At 40.0% G+C, this 25,615-nt stretch overlaps 1 protein-coding gene across 1 annotated transcript in view; it reads left to right on the top strand.

The window, feature by feature from the left end:
• Positions 1 to 25,615, top strand: part of ak5 (adenylate kinase 5) — a 78,911-nt gene that overhangs the window by 27,326 nt on the left and 25,970 nt on the right. The window contains exons 6-8 of the mRNA XM_080503153.1: positions 1,085 to 1,276; positions 12,481 to 12,571; positions 20,072 to 20,145. Coding sequence (XP_080359279.1) covers positions 1,085 to 1,276; positions 12,481 to 12,571; positions 20,072 to 20,145 — 357 coding nt within the window. The remainder of the gene's footprint in view (positions 1 to 1,084; positions 1,277 to 12,480; positions 12,572 to 20,071; positions 20,146 to 25,615) is intronic.

Raw genomic sequence — 25,615 nt, 5'->3', positions numbered from 1 at the left:
AGTAGTAACTCACTGGAAGTTTTTGTTTTTCAGTTACAACCGCTGATGTAATGAAGAATTAATAGCGATATTATTCATAAAGCAGCGAATTAAACTGCAAAATTGAGTCCATTTGTGAGCTTCGTGTGACTGTAAATAGTGTCATGTGTCAACATGTTTACAGCTTGTTTCCCTACTAATTCCTCTAATGTTTGGGTGCATCTTAACAAAAGAGGTTTAAAGTGACATGAAGACTGTAAAGCTAAATACTTGAGCATTCGTGAATAGCTACAGGCTGTATGAATTAACGGCTGAATTACACATTATAAGTGGCTCCACTTTAGGTTTGTTCTCCCAATGGAAGAGTGCCGTCACAGTTACGAAAAAGCTGCTTGTGTGAACACACACAGTCATTTGCTGCTACTCACGTCACATTCTCACACACACACACACACACACACACACACACACACACACACACACACACACACACGCACACGCGCACACACACACACACACACACGCACACGCGCACACACACACCTACAGATACTTTCCTGTCAGTACATATGGCCTCATTATATCCTGTTTTACAAATGCAAAGGAGAACTGTGTGGTCAGTGTGGCAGGTTGTATTTTGATCTTCTCCCAGGAGGGTACGGTATGATCATCCTGTCTGACTCAGATTCTCACCTGTAATAAGACTGCATCATTGCCGAAGCAGCTGCAGGCTGTATTGAAGGCTACGAGCTCACAAGTTCAGGGCGCTGATTCAATCTAGCAAAATTCAGCAGGTGGACGTGACTCAGAATTCACAATAATTTATCCATAACAGTCTATATTCTAAATAAATGTCGACAGGATATTAGTATATGTATTTGTCTTCAGGTGCTTCATACATCAGTTATGGAGCATTTATTTTTTATGAATTGAATCTGTAACAACTTGACCTGAGTCTGCTTGATTTTAAAATGAGATTGACCACGGCTGGGCGGACTGCACTTCCTCGGGGTCAGATAAACACATCACATATATGTGTGAAGGTTTAGCGGAATGAAGGGACATTGATCCCAGCTGTTCACACATCCTCTCTCTCTCCCTGTAGATCTGCACTCCTGACCTGGTGGTGTTTCTGGCCTGCACCAACCATCATTTGAAGGAGCGGCTGCAGAAGAGGGCCGAGCAGCAGGGACGGCCCGACGACAACCCCAAGGCCATCGACCGCCGGCTGACCAACTTCAAACAGAACACCATTCCTCTGGTCAAATACTTCCAGGAGAGGGGCCTTATTGTTACGGTAAGGCTGGTGCATGAAAGAGAGTGGGACGTAATTACAGAGTGCGTCTTGTTTTTCTGGGACTTGTGTTTTACTTATCCTGCCAGTACAGGAAGTGGCGTGCCCTTCATTTTACTGAAAGTCGGGATGTGGATTTGAGAGCTGTGGGTGGACGTGTCCAGCCTCATGTCCGAAACAAAATATTCACATCCTGCCACAGACCTGCAATGTTACATGTTTCCATCATGCAGGTTAAAAGGTGGATTTAATCGCCATTTGCACAATCTGTAGAAGTCTGGTGCTGGCATACAAGAGGTCTGCAACCATATTAAATTACTCTTCTTTTTTTTCCCCCTCGGTGACTCTTACTGTTTTCATGCTTTTAGAATACCAAGGGTCAGAGATAAGTGGAATAGTAGGATATGACACGTTTTAGTTGATACAAATTTGAACACAAATACATTATTTAAGCTCCAATTATCACTTTGATCTGAAAGGTTAAAGCCCCAGATTGAAATAAATTAAGTGTTAACGGACAGTTTTGTGGTTGCTACAGACCTTCTGTTGAGATACTGAGGAGCTGCAGGTTTCGGAACTCTTGTATAACCCGAGAGCCTTCTGGTTTAAAATGCAATACGTGTTCATGTTTCCAAGCAGTTGCTGTACCACAACATATTCCTGTCCCTCTTGGTGTTTCCGGATGATCTTAGACAATGCCTCACCCTGCATGTTTAAGAGGTCTCCATGCTCGACCACACCAGAGTGGAATAAATGAATCTTTAATAACCAAGGTCTGGTGGAGAACCATTGATTTGACTCGAATGTGTTAAAGCAGAGAAACATCCAAACATGTGGGGTATTAGGTAGTAGGAGCGACCACGGCTCAGTTCTCAGATCTGGCTCTTATGTTCTCCATCTTGCACTTTGCATGACAGCTGCCATCATTGCTGTACGAGTGTGTGAATGGGTGAATGTGACTGATCAGGCGAAGCTCGGTGTGGCAGCTTAAGAGATACAGCATGTTCGAAAAATCTAATCTGTTCAGTTGTGTCTGCAGATATCTAATTTTAATCTGTAATCATATTCGTTTTTCTAGTGTTAAAGTGTGGCGATGAGAGACACATCAGGAAATAGAAAAATATTTGCTTTAAAAGGCATAGGTATCTTGAAAAAAAAAACAGCAGGAGAGCTGATTACTGCTATACAAGAAGGCTGTGCAGATTTTCATGGTGCATGTTGCTTGTTTGCTACTGGTGTGAGTGTGTTCTCAAATCTTACATGGGGGTCATTCCCAAAAGGAAAGTGTTTCTGTGCAATGAAAATTTTATTAGATTAACTGAGTGACTCTGTGCGAGGACACACTTATATTGTAATGCAGACATAGTTTGGATTTTCACTGTTTCATAATTAAAGGGATGACTGATGGAAGAAATCGAGGCACATTCTCAAATATTATTGCGCAATATTTGTCAGATTTGATTGCTATGCATTCATTAGATCTCAAGGCTTTTTGCTCCCTACATTAGTCACTAACCTCAGATCACAGACATTAGTATTTATTGCCCTTTGACCATGAAACATTTTGCTAACTGAAAATCCATCTGCTCAATAAGCTCTGAATGAAACACAGAAATCTTTAATCATTATTATTGCTATAGAGTAGACAACGTCTCCAAATTACCCCAGGAGAGCTTATGTAGATGCACGTTTAGGAATTCATGCAATCTGTTCCTTGGAAAATAGCCAGAGATATTTAATTTTATTTCACATAATAAAATGCAGATTTCTGCAGTGAAAGCAGAGGGCTACTTTGTGTTACTAGGAGATGTCGGAGTTCATTATTGGGTCATGTGGTTTTGTGCAGCATGGAGTTGGTATGTGGAGGTTTAATGCGAAAGGTTTAAGAGAGATCGGATCCTGAAACCAACGACACGCTCCTCTTCTGGGAGAGTGATTGATCTGTCTGAATCAGAGCGCAGCGTGGTCTTCCCCCCACCAGAGGGAATACAGAGTATCTCGTGCTGCATTAATGTGAACAAGAGATGTTGCTTGCTTGGTTTTAGATTGTTGTTTTTGGGCTGCTTCAAGTCGGATGTGTTTGCTAATCTCTGCTGGATCTTACAATAACATTGGCATAAAGGAAATTTGATCAGATTCCCTCCAGAATAGTTTGCAGTTTATGTATCTTGCCTGTCAGTTTCTCTCTTGTCGATCTGCTCGCTGATTTTTTCACGTTTCTTGAATCTACTCTGTGTTTTTTAGCAGAATGAGAGTATGTGCACGTGTGTGTGTGTGTGCGTGTTCTCTTCTGTACCGTGTGCTGTTTTTGGCCTGGGGCTGAAAACACAGATATGACACATTGTATGTAGTAACCTACTCATGAAAAGTAAGGGCCTTTGAGCTCGGTATTATTTCGTTGTTATAACATTCATTGCTTCTTGGCAATAAAGCTTACTTTTAGAAATGCAGTATTGAAGAGAAATTGTCAATGCAGAAAACTGCAGGTATCAAATAAGGTACCAACGTAATGCTCAATGAATTCCTAAGCGTCATCAGTCTTCTCTTCTTGAATGCTATTACACTAAATAAGCACCTGGAGCTTCATGATGTTGTAGTGGGTAGTATTTTTGTCTCAAAGCAAGAATAGTCCTGGTTCAAGTCCTGTTGAAGCCTCGCAATGTGGAATTTACATGTTCTGATGCAGGGGTGTCAAACTCAACCTACCTGGGGGCCGCTGGAAGTGGAGTCTGACTAAGCATGTTCTTTAACATGAACAGCTCTTTTGAAGTCTCATGGTGATCGCAGTAGGGCTTTGACCTATTAAAGTTAATTATTGAAAATAGCTTTCTTTACACATACTGTATATGTGCTCTCAGAAATACACATGATCTGCTTTATTTTCCTGGAAAGCTCAAGGAAGGTGCGGGGCAATTCTCTCAAAAATTGTCCAAGCTCATTTGCTTTTGCACTTACCTCCCTGAACTTGGTCTTTATTATCAGAATGGCACTGCAGGTCCATGAGCCCAATTTGAAGCAAAGGAGGAGAATCGTCACTTCAAAGGAGACGAGGCTGGCAAACATTTGAAAAGGGGTTCTGTGCATCTTGAAGTCTGCAAAGCTGTGACTAAAGTCCTCCCGTAGCTTCATAATTGGATCAGCATACTTCTCACCACTAAATCGTGAGCCCATGAGTGCCCTGCATGCTGGGAAATGGCAGAGGTTGGTCTGAGAGGGCTGTACTTTCCGTAAATTATGTGGAGAATTTTCTCACGTTGTCATGGGGAGCACTGACGAGCTGGCTCTGGCCTTGTAACTTCTAATTCAGTACATTCAGCTCCATTTATTTGAGGTCACTTAAAAACCAGCGTCAACACAGCTGATGGAATATCTCCGGAGCAAAGGTCTGGCCTATACAAATTAGAATCATTGTGAGCAACTCCTCCATCACTTCAAAACAGTCATCAACACCACATGCATACAGTGGGTGCTTTGTCAGTGATGTGTGTGCACAAGAACCTTCAGCTTTCTCATGTAGTTGATCATAAGTTACCTGACAGGTCAGAAAAACGCTCTGCCACTGTGTCGGCTGAAAGGCTGACGCCGTTCAATAGACCCTTGTTATCTGGACACGGTATACTTGCAGCCTGTAACATGTACTTTTTGACACACTCGCCTTTTTTTCAATGGCTTTCCGGAGCTTGCAATCATCGAACTCACCATGTATCCAGCCTTTACTGCTGCAGCTTTCTCTTTGCTTGCTGTTTTGAAGAAATCTTGTTGCCTCAGTAGACATGTTTTAAGAAATGATGTCACTGTTTTGACAATATTTAACCCAAGCTACTCAAATCAAATTATTTAAGCATGCAGGATTGATATAACAAAGTTTAGAATTTGTTTGGGTTTAGTTTTTTTTTCCCAGTGAATTTGATTATTATTGGAGGGTTTTTTTTCATCAGCTGAGATAACAGCTGTGCATGGCTGTGCAGAAGGTCTCTTCTGTATATTCATGCCTGTGGCTTTGCAATCATCATCAGAGGCTAATATTCCTCAGTGTCCTCCTTTTTTCCAGTGAACTGGAAAAAAAAATCTACCTTAGCATAAAGAGAAAGTTCAAAATTGAGTTTGGGAAGGAAAAAAAATCTTTGTTCCTTAATATTTAATCAGACGGCTTCAGGCAGAGTCCCCAGAAAGCTTCAGAGTGAAAGTCATTTTGTTTATTTAGCAGCATAAAAATACTAGGAAATCTAAAAATGGAAAGTACATGGCAACAAACAATTTAGATCTGGCACTCCATGAAGGGTTTTAAAATACACTATTATTCGATAGGGGGAAGGAGGAAGCATTATAAAGGCAATGTGTAGGATAAGTTACTTATTTTAGAACTCCGACTGATTTGATTCACACACAACGTAAATAGAATAGATTTTCCCTTCAGTAAATATTACAATACAAACACCAGCGTAAACATACAGTGCACTTAGATATATATTGTTTCTTCAGGGTTCGGTGCTCACACTGGAGTTGGAATAGGGCCAGCGGCTATTTGAGCTGATGTTTAACCAGATTGGAGATGATGCATGTCCCACTGGAGTTCACTTAATTAAGATACTCCAAATGAATTATTCTGGTGCGCTGTGTCTCTTAAAAGCATGCACAAAATTGTGTCATGGGCTGTCAAATCATTTGAAAAGACTTGAAGTACATAAGCATACGGCAGACAAATTGTTCCGTGTCAAATCGGCTTTTCAAGTTAATGATATTCATCTTCATTCAACTAGTTTCACCATAGCCTTAAAAACTGTGTCTGTGCCGTACACAACATTTTTCTTTCACATGTTACCAGTGATAACAGATTTTTCCATACTTGTTTCTTTGTGTGAACCCGCACAATTGCAATCAGTTGTAGGCTTGTTGCCAGGCAACAGTGGATTCAAATCTGATCAAACTGCCTCCACAAAATGTTAATGAAGTAGCTTACTTTAATGTCTGAGACTATCCTACGAGAAGAAGATCAAGAAGCTGTGTTTTGCAGCTTTTTGTGACAAGGAGATGTAGGTCATACATACTTTTTCTCTACCGCTTTATCCTGTTTGGTGTTGTAGTCAGTAAAAGTGAAGGCAAGTTGCACCCTGGATAAGTCGGCAGGCCTTCACAATTGGAAATGTATAGTCACAAATAAACATCACATTCTGAACTGTGGAGCAAACAAAGCACACATGGGGGGAACATGCAAACTCCATACTGAAAGGCTTTCGGATTCCAACCCACAACATTCTCGTCATAAGTCAAGAGACAACCACTGTCTCACCATGCAGCTACAGAGCTTTCAGTGCATGTCAAACTGCCTTTTAATGCTGGTTTTCACGGGTTTCAGCATTTTGTTGTTTCACACCCGACTTATGAGATGGAAATTTTTATTACATGCTGTTTTTGAATGTGATCATCAGGTAGTTGTAAATTATTCAAAAATGTAAATCAATCAAAACCACCCACAGATAAAACTGCCTTTATGTAATCTGACATGTTTCGTTTTTGTAAGGAATTAAAAACACTTCAGCTCCAGTCGATTTCCTCTCCCCTCACCTGTAAATGAAAGACGCCTGCAGCCCATACCCCAGTGACTTGAACATTTTGAGAGCTTATCGACGTCTTCATTCTCTCTGGGATTGTCAGCACTTCTTTTTTTCCCCCAGCTGTGCAGCAGCATCGACAAGTGATCACCACGACCTTCAAAAGGCGTCACACTCACACTTCCCTCTCACCGGGTGTCAGGCTGGTCAAATCACTCGGGCAATCACAGGCACTCGAAAATTCAAAGACAGGCGGAGAAACGACAAGCAGAAAACAACAACCTGATGATCAATAACATCCACAAGACAGGCAGTTCTTTGTCTCTTGTAGTAAGGGCGTGAAAGCTCTGTCTTTGTAAACTCCTATACAGTCATGCTATAGAAGGCATGCTCAGACGTTTTCCAAAATTCTTACATTTATGTAGATTAGACATGGACACGGCTCAAATCCTCCTTTTTGGTGATACAAAACAGTTTCTCACATTTAATACGTTATTGGATTCACAGGACAAGAACAGAAAAGAGTCATTTTCACCACATTTGAACCTCATTCAGTCGTCAAACTCTGTAATTACATTCTAAAAATAGTAGCTACAATCTTTATATGACCTTGTGGTAGAAGTCGTCTGTCACAAATTGTCCGGCTTCTTAGAGAAAATAAAGTGAAGTGAAGATAAACCTCTGATGTAGAGGATTCTTTATGACTTTTCTTACACCCAGTGCAATTATATTGCCGTCGTTCCTAATTTCAGACCAAAACAACACTCATGATTTTTTTTTCTTTAGATGAGTCCCAGTCATGTGTGAAGCAGCAACCGAACGACAGCTGAAGCAAAAGCAATTAAAACTAACAAACAGTGAAAGTGTATTTTCTTCTTATGAAAAATGTTCTCATGGCATTCAGAGTCTCACCTCAGCTCATTGTTAGCTGCTTCCTCATTAACCTCACTGTTCTCAATTACTCATTCTCACTAAAAATATATACTAATAACCCTTCATTACTTCGTTATTTTATCAAAACTATAAATTTAGTGGATCAATGCAAATTGACATGCATTGATTTTAACAGAGTTAAAATATTTTTGTGTTTTTAAGCAAGAATCTTTACAACCACCAAGTTTATAATTAGAGTACTTTCTGGAGAAAGTGAAGGAGAGGCTGTAAATGACAGCTGGTTTCATTATTCAGCCAGCTAAAAGAAAGCAAAGCAGAGTTAAAAGAAAGCAAATTTTACCCTAATGGCCAAAAGATGGATACGGACATAACGTAAAATCAATCAGTGATGATCTGTAATCGTTTGATTTGATGGTTATTAAGTTGAACGTGATTTAAAGCTGCTGGTAGAACAACCTGAAAAGCACCAAGAAGTAATATAAACTGCTTGTGATGTTTTCTCCAGCTGGTTACAGATGCATTGCATTGTTTATTCCTGCTCCGCGTACGAGACTACAAGCAAAACCAGGTTACTGTGAGAAACCGGGTTAGGCAGGAAATCAAAGCATTGTTATATGAATCCAGTTGTTTCAGTGACTCGAAGTTATACAAAGTACAATTCTCCTTTATTGTGCAAATGTGTCTGCAGTTTACCAATTATTCATGCCTGAGACTCACTTGTTTTGATTTGTAGAAGGTTTGTGTTGTGAGTTTCGCTCTGACTCCACATCCGATTTTTCAGGACCAAGCAGTGGGGCAATGACAATAAAGTATTTTTTATTTATTTATTGGGGGGGGGGGGGCTATTAACCCCAAAAAATAAAGACCTTAACAACAAGACAACTGAAAATCACCAATTCAGATTCACAAATGAATGTAAAAAGTGGCAATCGGCTAATTAAAACACGAGAAAGCAGAATGAGCTTCAATTTGAGCTAATAAAAGGTACTTGAGCTACTCGGACTCCCTGCAAGGTGATTTAAAGAAAGAAAAAAAAAAAACAGTTTACCCAAATATTATGTCTGCACTGACACTGATGCAGACATTACAGGAAAAAGCACACATTTATCCCTCATTTTCATCCATGCGTTTCCACCTGAAGCATGGCTTTCACCAATAACAACTGCAGGCTGCATACCTAATAAATATATCAGGTGCATGGAAAGTCGATAACCTGCATTTTATGTACGCCTCCTCCTTTTTCAGTGAAAACCCCCCCCCCAATTAAAAAGCATTTCATTATGTTTGGTGAAAACACTTCATAAAACTAGATTCCACATATTTAAGTGACTGTATTTTCAGTATTTTCACTGAAAGTTAGTTTCACGTAAATACTATTTTGTGAACAATACAATAGTCGTCGTTTAGCTTTTCGATGAGTAGAAAATGTGCCCCCTGATGCGTCTGTCCTGCGATTGATCAACACAAAGCACAGAGCCTGGATGTAATTGTAATCCTCGGTTTTGAACTTTGAAAAAAATTATTTGATTTCTCTTTCTCTTCAGTAAAATTCCCTCAGCAGGTGAAGCGCTCAAGAGTGTCTCGAACTTCCAAGGGCTAATTGCGTTTGCGCGGTGGCAGCCTTTTGTGTGAAAGTAATGCTGTTATTTTAAAAGCCATGCTCAAAATACGGGGACATGACTCTACAAAAGCACAATTGCAATGACTCATTACTCCACACTGTCGACTCCTCACTTTGAATCGTCGATACGCACGTCTTGGATGTGGTTTTTTCTTGATGTTTCACTGAATTAACTAACTCTGTGATTGTTGGAAAGTTTGTGAACTTTTCCGCTCATAAACTTTGCGATTCCTGTCTCAAGCATGACATTTAGATTTAGATGAATGAAAGTTTTTTTTGTCTTGTTTTTTTTGGGTCGTCAGATGAATCAGCTTATCAAAAGAAGCCAGGCAGAAATGGTAGCGGGCGGAGATAATTGTTTGCTGTAGCCTTGATTGAAGTGGCCCTGTCTTTCTTAGAAAAAGGCCTGATCTAATTAGGTATTCCCTGAGCGAAGAGTTCAGCTTCCCACATGCTGCTCGACGCCTCGCAGATATAAACAAACTAAAAACATCTCCACTCGTCCTCCTGAGTCCCCGAAGGGAGACTCATGAGGTGTTATTTTAATATTCCTGAAGTAGATGCGAGATCAAGGGGGAAAATGATCCCATTGGCATGAATTTCATTAATTTGACTTCATTTGAAAGTTATAGATAACTTCAAATAGTATAAAAAATAATGTTCTTATCACATCTTTTCATGTATGATATGTTTGTGTTTATAGTTTGTGGTGTAGTGATTTTTGATGAATTAGCTGTAAACAAGCTTAACAGGCACTATATATATACACACATACACATACACATACACATACACATACACATACAATAAAGCTTCTGTGAGCAAATACTTATTGTTTTTTTTACTTTTTTCCAAATTATTTGTCTCTGTTGCATTTACAACTAATTCAATGGCAAAACTTTAATCAAGAGTGATAATTTATCATTTTTCACAATTTGTTTTCATAAACTAACAGAAAATAATGCTAGAAAATGGCTTCCCCCTGATCTTCAGAATTATTCTGGTTAATTTCCAACTGCTTTAGTTAATAGTCTCCATGAGTTGGCAACTTGCTTTTTTTTTTTTTTTTTTAAATATATTTTCAACAATAGATGCTGTAAGCGACAACAAAATAATTCAAATGTAAATAATTGGCAAGCAACAAAAACAACTTCCTAGTATTGCTTTATTGACATGGGTTCACTTAGAATCAAAATTACATTTATTTCTTTTCTCCGCTCATTGGGAAGATGTGTCAGATTAGAATATTACCCGATTTGAATTGACTTTTTTCCTCACAAATAAAGACGTATGACAGAAAAGTCTGTGGAGGAAACAACTGTGCTATTCAATTTTAACCATAGGACTGGAGGCAGAATTTAAAAACAATAGATTAGAAGAAGATTTTCTGAATAATACTAATAAGGCGGTAGTATTAGCCCCTACAACTCTATTTGTCCTAGAAAAGTGAATTTCACAGGAAAATACATTGTTAATGTTAGATTTTTACAATATCCAGCAAGACATCAGGTGTACAACCATTATCTTTTTAATACCGCTTCTGTGTGTTTTCTCCATAACAAAAATAAAAATCACCATAAATCTGAGAGGAAGAAGTAGGAAGTGTTATATCAGCGTGTGAGAGATGATATGATACAAGAGGTTCATTCCAGTCTGAATCACCAGGGCTCCAGTTTAAAGGTGATATCAAATCAGCCAATAATCTGTCCATCCTCTATTCAAAACTGCTGTTTTCTCAGTTGTGACATGCAGGAAAAGCATCTGACACTTTAAAGAACTTAACATGAAGTTGTTGCATCCGGTGCACGAAGTGAGCCGTCCAGACTGAACAAACGGTTGCTTTAAGACGCCTCAAATCTTCCAGACTATGATTCATCTGCTTCCTCTAATCCACCTTTCCTCCTGAGATCGCTCAGATAATGGATGCCAACTTTTACTTCACTTCACCTCTTGCGTCATTAAAAATGAAATCTTTTTTCTCCCCCCTTATATAAGTAAGTGACATTGAAGTAAGACATTTTGATGCCGACTATCAGCTAAATGCTGCTCGCTGTTGCTATTTTAAGACAGTTTTATTTTTGACCACAGCCACATTTCCATCACATCAAGAGAAACTGCTGACACACTGAAGATTTATTTTTTGTTTACCAAAAACTTAACACTCTGTCCTTGGAAAAAAAAAAAAGGCTCTCCCTCTTGAAGCTTCTTGTAAGTCTAAATGGATTACACGCTGCCTCTGCAATGGTGTCGGAACAAATTTGAGTTTCTCCGGCACTGCGGAGTGACCGGGGGCATTTCTCTGCCGTGATGAGCAGGTCTTGAGCCCCCAGACGAGATTGTGAATGTCACTCTCTCGGGGGGATTCCTCCTCTTCCTCCTCTCCTCATCCTCTGCAGGTGGGCTCAGCAGATTCTTCCTCGCAGCCGCCTCTTTGATCACTTCTTTTGAGATTGTTCTGGCGGAAACCTCCAGGGGAATGTGCCCATTTCACTCTTTGCCGAAATCTCAAATCCCACGGCTGACACTCATTTGTTTCTGTATTTAGTTTCCGCTAAGTGGCCCTGCTGAGAGTCACACACCTGAAGGCGTTTCAGCAGCAAACCGGGAGCCGCCCTGTCCGGTTTGTTTATATTTATCCGTGCAAGGTCGCGTGTTACCTCTCGGCCGCTTGTCATCGGCCCTGATGAGAGCGGAGGTCCACTTCCAGATCACCCACAAACCACATTCTTCATGGTCCATCTGCCAGTTTCGCGGGTGCAAAAAATAAAAAAAATAAATGAATAAAAAAGAATAGATAAATGATGCAGCTTCATAACAATCAGAAAAAGAGCAACTGACACAGAAGGAAAGCTAATTAATCTGGTGTTATTAAAGCTTTCGGCGTGAGCTGAATGAGAGATGACCCAAGCGTGGAGCTGCCAGCATCAGAGCTGGATTCTAATGTCCCATCTCATAATGAGCCTCATTCCTGATGTCACAGCGGATTAACAAACTGAGCATGTCCACTCCGCTTGTCTTGTCATGTTCAAAGTTCAGGTCACGACTTCTCATGAATCCGTGTGGCCCCATTTCAGAAATTAAGAGATGATGAAGTAAGTTTCCTTCTAACTTTGCTAAAGATCTTCCCCTTGTCCTTTTAGTTGGATGCAGACCGAGATGAAGAGGAGGTCTTCTGTGACATCAGCATGGCCTTGGATAACAAGCTGTTTCCCTCCAAGGAGCCTGCAGCCGGTGAGCCTTTTATTATATCAAACACTCAGATGCCTCAATGAATGATTAATGGTCATTGGTTGGAGAATAAATAAACGTGATTTGCTCAAAGCATTTTATAAGAGTTAAGACATAAACTAAAATATAAACAAAAGCACAATTTAATGATGTGTAAATATTTTAAACTCTATACAGGATGTTTATTTAGCTTGAGTCACTGTTTCCTGAGTTCTGAGTTCTTGTTTCTGAGAAAAATGTCCAACAATCTGACGTGTCCCTGAACGCCTCTCAAGCAGAAAAAGGATCCTAATCATGTTTAGTGGTTCCAAAACAAAAAAGGATTTGAACAGAAGACTTTTCCTTTTCAAATCTGCCAAACGATTAACATTTCTAATCAGTGTCATTACAGGATTGATGTGGTTTCATTTTGATGAATCACAGTTAAATATCATTCCTTTTTATTCTACATAAATCATAGCATTAAATCAGATTCAAGAAAGAATGGAATAGACACTAACTGTACTAACTCTCTTATCTACATTAATGTGGCTCTGTTCCTCCTTCTTCAACTAACTACCAGATAACTTGTTGACCTTTTCCAAGAGGAGACGCGTCACTCAGAGGCTGTCTGTTCCTGGAGTTGAAACCAAACCAAGATGGCGGCGAATTCGCAAACTTTGTCTTTTATTAACAAAATATTTCAGTGAAAAGTATTTCTGAAAACATTTAAGGTGAGAATTAAGCTCTGCAATTGCTGAATCTGTCCTCATGTTGAGTCCACGACAGCCAGTTCAGATGTTTTACAAAAGTTTCGCGACGCGTCAGACCTCTCATTCCACTTCATTTGCGTAAAGTTGGATGGACGGCCTTAATTTCTTTCAATTCCCTCAATGCTGTGCATGTCGTGAAGACTCCTGGCAAATTATGCAGTTCCCAAGTCACTATCAGCCATGTTTGTTTATATATAGTTGTAACATTGGGTCATAAAGCTGTATAACAGTATGAGATTGTAATATCAAGAAATTGGTGTCTTCTTGCATTTTTTCCCCCCAAATATTATTAGGAATTTTTGACTTCTGGCTGATGCAATAAGACAATTAATTACCAGCCTGCTGTATCAGAACCGTTTTGGATTGCAGGACTTTAATTGCTCAATTATATTGGCACATGTCAAAGAAAGATTATTATACCAACAGATTGGGCATTGTGCACACATGAGCCACATGGTTCAGCCCGGTTTGCTCACAAATGATAAATTATGACCCAAATAAGCCTTTGTTTTTTTCTTAACATGCACATTGTGCTTATGTGTATACCATTCTTCTTTTCCACTGTGTTGATTCCCAAGCGCTCTCCTCTCGACAGCAGTCCCAGGTTTTTTGTGTAGCACCCCTCACGAAAATATAATTGCACCCCTCTGCTGTAGAAAAGCAGACCTGGAAAGCTGTTCACTGGCCTTGCTTTTGTTTGTTGGTCAGAGTCTGTGTTTGGCTCAGCTGTCATGTTTTGGCAAATCAAAGACAGGTGAGGGGGTCCGCAGCTTCAGAGGCAATCTGACAAGCTCCAGGGATAAACGGTTAGAAATCACTGGAAAAAGGCGCAATGCAACTCCCTGGCACTTTATTTTTGTCACTCTTGGGGGCTTGTCTGCCACTGTGGTCATCCATTGTGTGTCCCTGAGCTTTTGACTTGATGCTTTTTTTTGTTGAATACTTTCAGTAACCTGCCGGTTCTCGATTTACGACACGCTTGAGTTAAACATGCCTACTCTTCTTACACTTTTGATGCATTTGTTGTTTGCTGTGAACACTGAAACTATGCTATCAGGTCGACTGCAATACCAACCTGTTTGCATCAGCAAAGTGTCTCACATTTCAAGCAGGTTGACAAGCATGCACCCTCCGCATGCGTTGCATCAGACAGAAGACATACCTGCAGTCACAGTAAATAACTCGAGCAGGCATTTCTCGCAGCTACCATGCATACAGTATAGAAAGACTCCTCCAAAATAGTGCACATTCACAGTGAGAGAGAAGAAGAAGAAGAAGAAGAAGAAGAGGAAAAGCAAAAAGATCACCCACCAGCTGCCTGGCGAGCACACAAGTTGGCATAGCAACCGGTGAAGCAGGGTGAGCCGCGCTTTGTTGGAGAAACTGAATCAGCGAGGTTGGAATCAGCCTTGGACTGCTCAGATGGCTGGATACCTGTCACATATTATGTAAAAGCTGACAATTTGCCATTTACATATCTGCATATCTGCATCCCCAGCTGAGACCGTCTCATGCTGGTTTACAGATACGATCAGAGAGTCTGTGGGTGTTTCTGCACTGCTTTCACAAGGGGCAGACATTACAAATGGGTTCAGTGAATAAAACGTGTCAGTGTATTGGACTGGCTAACAATCCTGGTGTTTAGCCATTATTTGTCATCCCGAAATGTTGTAGGCGTAACTTGTGCGTGCCGACACTTGTGTTTTAATTAATTATCTTATGATAAATTAATTTTGGAAAGTTTTAAATGTTAACTTTGAAGTTCCAGCATTGGTTTTATATCTGAGCTTCCAGCATCTAACAATGTTCCTCCTGAATATGGCGATTATATACTGATCAGCTATAAGATCATGACCCCCTGATACAGTAAATATTATAGTGTCAACTCGATTAGATTTTGGGACGTTAACGGCTAACTGTTCCCGAATAAATCCCAACAAACTGCGAAACAATGTCCTATATAAAGCGGATGAGAGAGAGAGGCACCTCATGGACGAGATCAAAAGAGATCATCGTCTGTTAATCTGATTGATGTCAAACAAACGTCAAAATGTTCAGTTTCAATTCCCTATCCTCGGACGTGTCACATGATACAGTGGCATCAATACCCTGGTTAGCGTTTGGGGGTTAAACGTCGGGGGGCAAATCAAATATAGACTTATAGGTATTATATTATATGCAAAATTAACCTCCCATAATTGTACTCCATTGTTATTTCCATGCAAGCTTTTACTTCCAGGACTTCAAACCATTATCATCCCACATGCAGTTCTAATCTGTCAGCAAAAACAGTATAAAGAGATTTAAACATGAACATTCAGACATGTGTTGGAAACCAGGATTGCGGACGGTCCCATTTTAGAATAACTAAAACCCAGAAACTGAACAGATTAAATAGTCCGCAAAGTGGCACCTGGAACAAACATGGATGGATAAATCTAGAGCTTCTCTTTGACAAATTGTGGAGATGATATCAAGCCAAAATAAGCAACCACATTTTATAAGCAAGCTGAAAACAAAAGTACTCCCAAAATTAAAAGCTACTTTACATATAAACAAGACAAGGGTGCCTGAGGATCAGCAGCCCTTGTTACACTGGAAACAGTGTTGAAGTCAGTGTACGCTTTCGGGGCCTGTTTGTATGCGTGTGAATGCTGGAGTAGCCATTTATTTCACTTTCCTGTGAGTGTGATCTCATTATGTTTTGTCTTTTGAGTATTGGTTTGATTAAAAAAAGTAATTCATGAAAAAAATTTTTTTTTGACAAAATAGCAAAGTTAGAGTGGAAATTAATCATCTTGATTCACATTTAAAGATGTGGATTTCCTACATTTGTGCATCTCATCAAATTAAATGTTGTCACACGATATTGAGCTGCCTTCAAGAACCATGTTAGAGTTTGTCACGTGTGTCTCAAACATATGGAATGATCAGTGAGGAATGTGGGGTCCATGGCAGGTAAGGCCCCGACTCTTTCAGAATCAGACTTACAAATATAGGAACAGAGCTGATAGTTTCCACTTTCTTAGCAGCTTGTTAATTGTGTTTCATATCTCATATCAGATTTCTTCACACACAAAATGCAGACTTCATTAAAGGCCAAGGGTATCAAACATGGGAGAAAATTGGCCAAAGGGTTCAAGTTAGCCTGGATAATGGCCTACAAACCGATGATTTGGTACACATTCCGAAATAATGAAAAATAGATGAAAAATATGCATTTGATCTATCAGAAAAAGAAATAACAGAACATGATACAAATCTGTGTGTGAGACAGAGATACTACGAGGAGCCAAACCTGTTTTACACACAGGTGTGTTTTTCACACCTGTTTTACACACAGGTGTGAAAAACATTTCTGTTTCTCAACTTAAAGGGTCAACTTAGTTTATTTGGGATTGTAATGATGAATAGCTTTTTGTTTTGTTTTCTGATAGGTCAACACATTGAGTTAAAACCCCTATCTTGTCTACCCAAAATATTTGTTTTATCTTTTTAACAGTGTGTGCATTTGCAGTATAGAAGATGGATGGATAAGTTGACAACACATCCATAATTCAAAAACAATACAACAACAACATTTGTTGAATAAAACATTGAAAAATCACCTAAAACTTACATGATGTCAAAAAAAAACCTCAACGTGTCAACGTTGGCTGTGTTGCATGCTGTTTTAATTATTAAAGCGCTCCTGAGAGCCTGTGACTTCCGGCTTTCTAAAATAAAAATGTGCTTGTTGATTGTCATGTCACAGCAGGAAGCTGTGTAAGACATGAGAGAAAAGATATTAACCACTGTTTTAATTTTAAAAGTAGTTTAATCTAAAATTAGTAGTTTTGTGAGGCACAATCTGCTGCAGATTTACTACGGCAGATTCTCTCAGGAGGAGATGGAGGTTCACATTTGCAGGCACAAAAACGCCATGGAGGCTGCATATGGCTCCTCAAAATAGTTCAGAGGAGAGAAATATGCTGAGACGCTGTGTTGTTCACATCAGAGGAGAGTGGCTGCTCGCGTTATATTCGTCTCAGTCGCGTTGCGGAATGAAAATGTGCAGGAGTTTTGGGGCTATGAGGAATACATACGAGTCCAATTGACCCACAACCTTTTCATGCTCACTTTTCTCCAGAAAATGTGCACGACACTCTAAAGGCCAAGCACATAATTCGACCACAGTCTGAGCTATCCTTCACATCAGAATTACCTTGTGCTACTTGACAGCTCCTTGACACACTTCTGCATTTCTGCTCGACACTTTTGAGAGCCTCGTGTCATGTCTTTGACATACTAAGCAGATGCAGATGAGGAGTAAGAAAAAAAGAAAAAAAAAGAACATCCTGTGCACTTATAGCAGTTGGAAATTGCTGTAATTCGAAAAGCTAGATCGACAACTAATGGCAGACATTTTAGATGTTATCGATGGGAACGTAATTGCTCACTGCCATTTGAAGTCATGCAACACCACTTAATGTTCACTGATTTCATTAATCATGAAGGAAAGCTCCATTATATTGTTCTTGAGATAATAGCCATCTTCTAAAGTTAAGAATAAACCCAGATGACTAAAGCTTTCCACCATGACTCCACTCATACACAAAGACCATGACGTAGAAGCACTTCAGGCCGTTTTAAGAGCAGTGTAACATCTGTGCAGCTTTTTCCCGTTGTAGACCCCGACAACAGGTGTTCCACTTTCAAAAATGTAATAAGTACACTCAAGTGAAGCTTGAAATCCGTGTCATATGTGTGCAATTTGTCACTTTGACCTTTCGGTAGATGAGCTTTGAACAACGTTAGCCTGCTGATTTAAAAAAGTTACAGGGAGGCTGAAACAATAAGATCAAGTGAAGCCTTTAAATAGATCAGTAGTAGTTAAGGTCTGCTCTTTGAAGGGAAATTGCTGCATCCCTGGCAAATAAAGCACATGGCTGCAGCGTTGCATCCCGAGGTGAACCTCTATTATACCTCTGCACACTGTACAGGGACGAGATGCAGTCTGACATGTTGCTGACTCTTAAAGTTGTGAGCTGCTGAGAGCACAAGCGAAGGCCCCCCTCCCCCCCTTGCATTGTGACATTTTCTCCCTCTGAGATGTTCACGTCTCTCCAGAATCCTGCAGCATGTTCAAAGCTGCATCGTCACTAAATCTAACCCAGTTCACTCATCAAGAGGCGCTGGCATGCAGGAGAAGAAATCTGCTGGGGGAAGTTGTCACGACCCATTTCCGCCGAGGAAGAGGATGAAGATGCTGCTGAAGCGTGTCACAATGGATCAGAGCATCGTCACTTGATGTTTCCAACAGCAGGCAGTTCAGGACCAGCTCAGGTGTATCAAGAGACTAGATTTCCCTAACCCTCTTTTATGGATCTCAAAGTATATTTATTTATTTATGGTTAAACACCAGATCTCCTTCCCTCAAAATCAACACTCAATCTTAAGGCAAAAAGAAGCTAGAAAAAAAAAAAAAACATGATAAAAATATACCAGTAGTAGTTTTCATACCATCACCAAACACCTTGAATGAAAAGGCATGCCTACAGTTTTGCCACAAACACCGATAACGCACCCTTACAAAAGCAGATCTTTATAAGCAGACAGAGGACTCTTCAGTTTAAGTTAAAGTGTAAAGTAGCGTGCTGAAATCCTTTGACACACTCAACCTTGAGGAAAACAATCTCACGACAATTACGCGAAACGATGTGGCAAATCCTGGAGAAACAGCGAAGGCATTGCTTCCATTTTCTTTTTGCTTGCTGCTAAATAGCTACAACATTCAACCACTAAGAAGAAAAAGGACATCCAACTGAACAGGCCATCCATCAGTACATTACATCCATCCTCTATACAGAAAACTAGCAATAAATATAGAGAGACAGACATACATTCAAGCTCCGTTTACACTGCTGCTGCACATGCACACAATGACCGTAGTGAATAGATCTTCTGCACGTGCACGAGTAGATGGACAATAACGATATTGACCTCCTGGGTGTCATGACTCCCAGTCCACATTCTCCTGGGACTTGGTAGTTTTATAGTTGACAGTCAACGTCTTCTGTGCTTACGGACGTCTGTGTACTCGCCATCGTTGATGCTTATAGCGTATTGTTTTCTGTGTGTCTGTGTGCATGTGTGTGTGGTTTTCATTACACCAACTTGGGACCTGGCACACTAACTTACATCATTTTGATAACTTTGCCGTGTAAATGTGAAACGAAAATACAAAAGCAATGCCCTTTCACTTGACATGTTGTGTCACAAATTCGCCTCAAATACTGTGGGATTGTGGGCGGAAAACAGAAAAGCCACGCACAGGTAAAACATACAAATGTTTTACCACTGCACCACCGTGAAATTAGTTTCAATGGAAAAATATTTATATTCAATTTCTTGTCATTCTGACATGTTTAAAAACACAAGCAAAGGAAACTGTTGTCTCCCAGGCCCCCGGGGCTTACTAAAAATCAGGTATACAATAGGATGCATGTAGTATAAATATATTCATTTAAATGACAGTGAGTGTTTTATGAACAAACTGTACATTTCAATGTTTCAGCAAGACAAAAACACGAACCTCATGTTGAGTTATCTCAGGCAGGCGAGTTAGAGATAAACGCTACCCTGCATGAGACGGACAAAAAAAACAACCCATAAAGTCTTTTACTGAAAATGTCAAGCAGTTAAATGAAGTTTAATTGGGTAAAATGTTGAAGATCAATGTGGATTTGTTTTTCCTTTTTTTAATCTACAGGTCCAAGTGAGCTGGATCTCAGTCTACTGGGTGAAACAAGCAGCCTAACAGATGTTGCCTGCAAGTACGATCAGGTAGGATAATAATGAAGTGATATATATGTGTGGTGTGGATGTTCGTTCAGTGCTTTTGTGAATGGCTAAGTAACCACTGAAAGCATTTTCATTCGAAAGGTTGCGCTTATGCTTAATTAAAAGCTTTTTTCAGTTGCTCTTGAGGCAAAACAATCCTATTTACCTTGTGTATCTACTGCAAATACAGTTGAACAAACTTTTAATTTGTAAGTCATCTGACAGGTGAGCATGTATAAAACTCCTTTCACATTTCCTACCACCACCTCTGACAAGGAGGAAACTTTTTTTTTTTTTTTTTTTTTATCCCTTCCATGTCCTCGACCATCATATACTGTCTCCTTACAAGAACGCTGCAGAAATGACACCCGCAGAAAGGCCTTTTGAAATCTCGTCACAAAGACTGCGTGATCCAGAGCTGCACATGTCCCGAGACTCTGAATACTGAGCGAGGCTCGGCGGCGGTTCAGACGAGGGTCATTCCTGCACAAAATCCTGGCTCTGCAGTCGGTAAAGCATAGCTTGAACCCCTCCATCTCGTTTTCAATCTCCCTCGTGTCGAGGGACAAATTGCCCATCTTTCTCTCTCTCTTTGCCCATTGTCTCTTCAGCTTTATTTCTCTTTCTTTTGAGTCGATGGAAGTTCTGTATTGTTCTTCAGGGTGAATAAAATCTCTCAGCAGCACAGTTATTCACATCCATTCAGTCGACTGAGTTTTTACTTGGGAGGCGCGAGTTAGATTTTTTGTTGTTGTCGGCTGCTTGGTGGCGGAGGGGTAGGGAACAAACTGAAGGTTCAGTTGTAATTTAACAAGCTCACATCCAAATTTCCTGAAGGAAATCCCCACAAATCTGGACTCGAACTAAGGGACCTTTCAATGCCAGGTGGAATTGGGAACCGTCACTGCAATATTACGACATCTTGATTTATCAACGTTTTAAGAGTGACATTTTAGAGCAAAAAATTCATTGCATCTATTAAATGTTCACATTTGAAGAGATTCTTTTACAAAATTTAAACTTTATTTCTCGAAAGAGCAGGCTGCTCAAAGAAAGTTTAACTGTGCACGTTTTTTTAAACATTTTGTTAATATTGTGTTATTAGACTGTCGGAGTTGATTCTCCATAATGCTTTTTTTGATGCTAAAAATGATAATGCCAAGTCATAAATAAGCCTAAAAGATCAAAATATTTCACAGAATTCATCCCTAATTAGATGAAGACGAGTACCGTCACAGTCTCGTATCGTTGCAGCTGCCGGCTGATATTTGTTGTCCATGTGCTGGTGTCCCCGTGTTCATCAAAGTGTTTGAGTTTCATCACATGTGTTCACAAACAGAATTATCCTCACAGCTGGGTGCTGTGTTTTCCGACAGTCAACATCCTGCTGTTTGTCTCCAAGGCTTCACGGGAGCCTCCGACTTCCTGATAAAACGCTGTTTCTCTAATGCCAGAAGAAGGTGAACTTTACGTGAGGCCTGTCGATAATTATTGAACACAGTCATTGTTATTCAGACATGTTGGGAGCCGTGATGAAGGCTGCCCTGTCAAAATAATGGTCTTTGTAGAGGAATCCATGGAGTGGATTATGGGCAAACAGGGGGCAAACAATGACTGTCTGTTGACTCAGAGACTATAAACACAGTCCTCTGTCTCGCCTGTGAAGTGGCATAAAGACGCTGCGTCAGCCCGTATTGGTGGCCTCGGATATGAGACACAAATGGATGTTACGCCGACGCTGGCTAAAGTGAGCAGATTTACTTTGTTTTTTTTGGTTTCAAATCTGTTGGAGGTCTTCTGCTCAAACACTTTATTTTACACAAAACAAATGTCACGGTTCGTAGAATGACATTGACAGTAAAACCCAAAGGTAAATACCAGATTGTTTTCCATTTGTGTGAAAAGCCAAGCAAATATTTAGATGTGTGTTTTACATCAGCTTGTGATTTGTGAATAACACAGTGTGAGGAGTTGTTTTTTTCCCCAGCATGCTCTTTTCCATGTGTATTTTGAGAAGAGGACATGATAAACAGAAATAAGTCTCTTCAACACACATTTAAAAAAAACAATACAGTATAAGAACAATAAAGACCAATTGAAATGAAGAAATAAGCTTTAATGAAAAACCAAATGTATGAAAACATTTCTTGAACAATTGAAGGAAAATCTAATTACTATTTGGTGAGAGCATGAGATTTGAAGTTAATTTAGTTTCACTTTCAGCATGTGGGAAAAGGCAGCTTGGCATTTCAAATACATTTATCTGTGAGGATGAGATGAAGATCATTCATCAGAGGTGAGGACAACACATTTCTACCCAAATACTGATTTAGATCACACTTTGCTGTACACGTGTCAGATTATAACGCTTTATGATCACAAGGGATGGACAATATTCAGAATGGCTGTGGCATTTAAATGACTCAAAACTATTATTAAGAAGTGAATATGTAACTTTTGTTGTAGCTGAAAAAAAGGTCCTGTACATGTCACCAGCTCATCACAGGAAAAAACAAACAAACAAACAAACAAACAAACAAACTCTTCTGCAAAGTTTCTGATCAATGTGTTGAACTTTATATAATTCTGCAGGTTTGACTGGAGTGTTTATTAAATGCCCTCTTGGCTGATCTCAAAAGCAGCGTACAGCCGCTACAGATTTCATTACGATTGCAGCTGAGGCGTCGACATGAAGCTCCAGCCAGCACAACCAGGCAGAGCAGCTGCAGCTGAGCTCACAGCCTGTGGCTTTAAACTGCCACAACTCGCCCTTATGAAAGAGTAATGAGCAATAAACGCTTTCATGCAGAGTGTCACTTTGTCTCCAGTTGCACAGTGTATCCCTGAACCAATGTTAAACTGCACACTGGAGCAACATAGGAGCTGTTCTCCGGGACCGGGGGAATTCAATGCTTCAGTGCTAATTGCTGCTGTACTTCATCGGCTCTACACAGGGAGAAGAGACCCTGGATTTCTTTCTATTGACAGAAGGCTCTTTAAATATTGAAAGTTTGTTCTGCGCTGGCTAAATCGGCTCAGGGTCACAATGGTTACAAACAGCTTCAGCAATGCTGCAGCAAGCATCCAGACATACTGCATTTCAGCCTTCTACTGCAGAATTACCCACATCTCCATCGGTTTCCTGGCTGTGCCGAAAAAAACCCCACTAATAATTTAACTTCAGCAAAGTTCCATAAACTGCCTTCCTTCACACTGACAATAGAGATACAATTAGAGTAACGCGGCGTTGGTGAAAGTGCCATATTAGAAACTCATTGAAGACCTATGTCATTTATCTCTCTACCTGGTGAAAATCATAGTAATTTTGATGTTTTCTCAGGTTATTCACCCATCTTCTATACCAATTCATTCAACATAGGGTAACAAGATGTTGGTCCATCACACCAAACACACACAAAACAAAACCATGCAAACTCCACAAATTATTGAACTTGTTGCTGTTAAACTGCTCCACCACTGCTATTATGGAATTCCACATTGGTATGAGTGTGATCAATTTGGCGCACAGTCAAAGAATTGTTTTAAATGGTGCACTAAACTTTGAGCATTTTCATCAAACATCTGGACAGAACATTGTAAGAAGTAGAGTTCTGCTGTCTCTCTGTCTTGTGATAGACTGGTTACCCGCTTTCACACATAGCTAGCATCACCTTACAACCCCGAGTTGGACATAGCAGTAAAAAAAAAAAAGATGGTTGGATGGATGGATTCAATTACATTTTTCAAAAATAGCACCAATAACAGAGTCGTCTCAAGGCACATTTACAGAAAAATTTTTTTAAACCAATCATTCCACTTGAGCAATAAGAAAACTGATAAGAAAACTGTCGGCTTTATTAAATACAAGAGTTGTAAGCTTCACAATAAAAGAAGAGACTGTTAACCTCCCAGATGGACAGACGGATATACCAGACACCCAAGCCAGATATTTAGGTCAAATGTTCACACTGTTCAGTCTAATCACAGGGCCTTGTCGGGCCACACAAAATACCACTTGTCGTTTGACAGTTGCTGATGTCTGTAAAGTAAAAGGTTTCAGAAAGGCCTCTGATGCTTTCATCATCGCCACACCGAGTGACAAATGTGCCGAAGGTCATGCTGCTGCTTCCTGTCTGATATTGGGAAGAATTCCTCTGTCATCTCGAGCGTCTGCAGGCTCGGTCTGACGGACGTGACAGGTCGATATTTCGGTTCTGAGGTTCGGCAAAGAATCAGCCAAGGGCGACAGCCGCAGTTTAATTGATTTGATCACACGGGTGACTCACTGGGAGACACTAATGTGAGGGCATCGTCTGACTGAAATGAAAATTGAGGAGCATCTTGTGCAAGTGCTTCCAAAATCAAAACACTGCTTCATTGGATATTGTAGGATGATTTAGCCACTCTGGAGGTGGAACTCTACATCAAATGGTCTGATTTTTAACATTCTCAACAATATCTTAGGAAGTGCTCATCGGTTCGGGAATAAATATTAAGTCCAAATTTTTGGTACGTAATGTTCAAACCACTGATTGAATTTAAATGGTCAGAAATGAGCTCAGAGTGAAAATCCCCAGTGGGGCTTGTGAGGACGAGTTCTCAGATGGTTCTGTGTATCGAACCATCTGCTGTGTCAGGTTAACACTGTGTGACAGCAGGGCTTTGTTCTTCATGTCAAATAAAGGCAAGATGCCAAACCCAATACACGTGAAAGGTTATGTGTACATGTCCAGAGACGAGCGATGGTCACGAATGCATAAAGCCTCTTGATGAAGACAAAGTTTACAATAAACAGTAAATAGTGGTTTAGCTTGTTGCGGCATTCATCAATGAAGCAGGAACATCAGAAGCCACCAAATCATCCTGTTATAGAAGCAGGACACAGCAAAGACAAACTTTAAAGTCTAAATTCAGACATTCAAGATTATTTGGGCACTATTTTACCAGTCCAGCCCACTCCAGGTGAAATTGGGCTGCATGTGACCCCTGAGCTAAAATGTATTTTAACACGCCTGATTTAGACAGTTTTGTTTTTTTTGTTTTTTAATCAAACAGGATTTTAATATCTTGTAAGTTCACATTTTCACTGGAAAAACTTCACCTAACTGTAAACCCGAACTCATTCTCGGCTACGCAAATGGGAACTTATTCATGTGGCATTTGAGTTGCTCTTAATGTTATATGCTGAAAGGAATTCTAAAATGCATTTTCACCTCTTCGGCAAATGTAAAGCACTTTGCACCATTAATGCGCACATTCACACGTCAATGGTGACGGCTGCCTTGCAAGCTGCTCGACCTACATTGGGAGAAATTTGGAATTCAGCGTTTCAAAAAAAAATAATACTTTGGTACATGTGAAATATATGATATTGCTGTTGTGTTTAAGTTAGGCTTCCTTTGTTTTGGACTAGTGTTCAATTCCATGAAAAAGTACACATTGTTCAATATGATCTCAGTAGTTTATATTTGAG

The sequence above is a fragment of the Blennius ocellaris genome, assembly GCF_963422515.1.
Source record: "Blennius ocellaris genome assembly, chromosome: 10".
In the NCBI taxonomy this organism is placed as follows: Eukaryota; Metazoa; Chordata; class Actinopteri; order Blenniiformes; family Blenniidae; genus Blennius; species Blennius ocellaris.
Note: the sequence above shows the minus strand (reverse complement) of the source record. Positions and strands in the feature narration are given on the sequence as shown.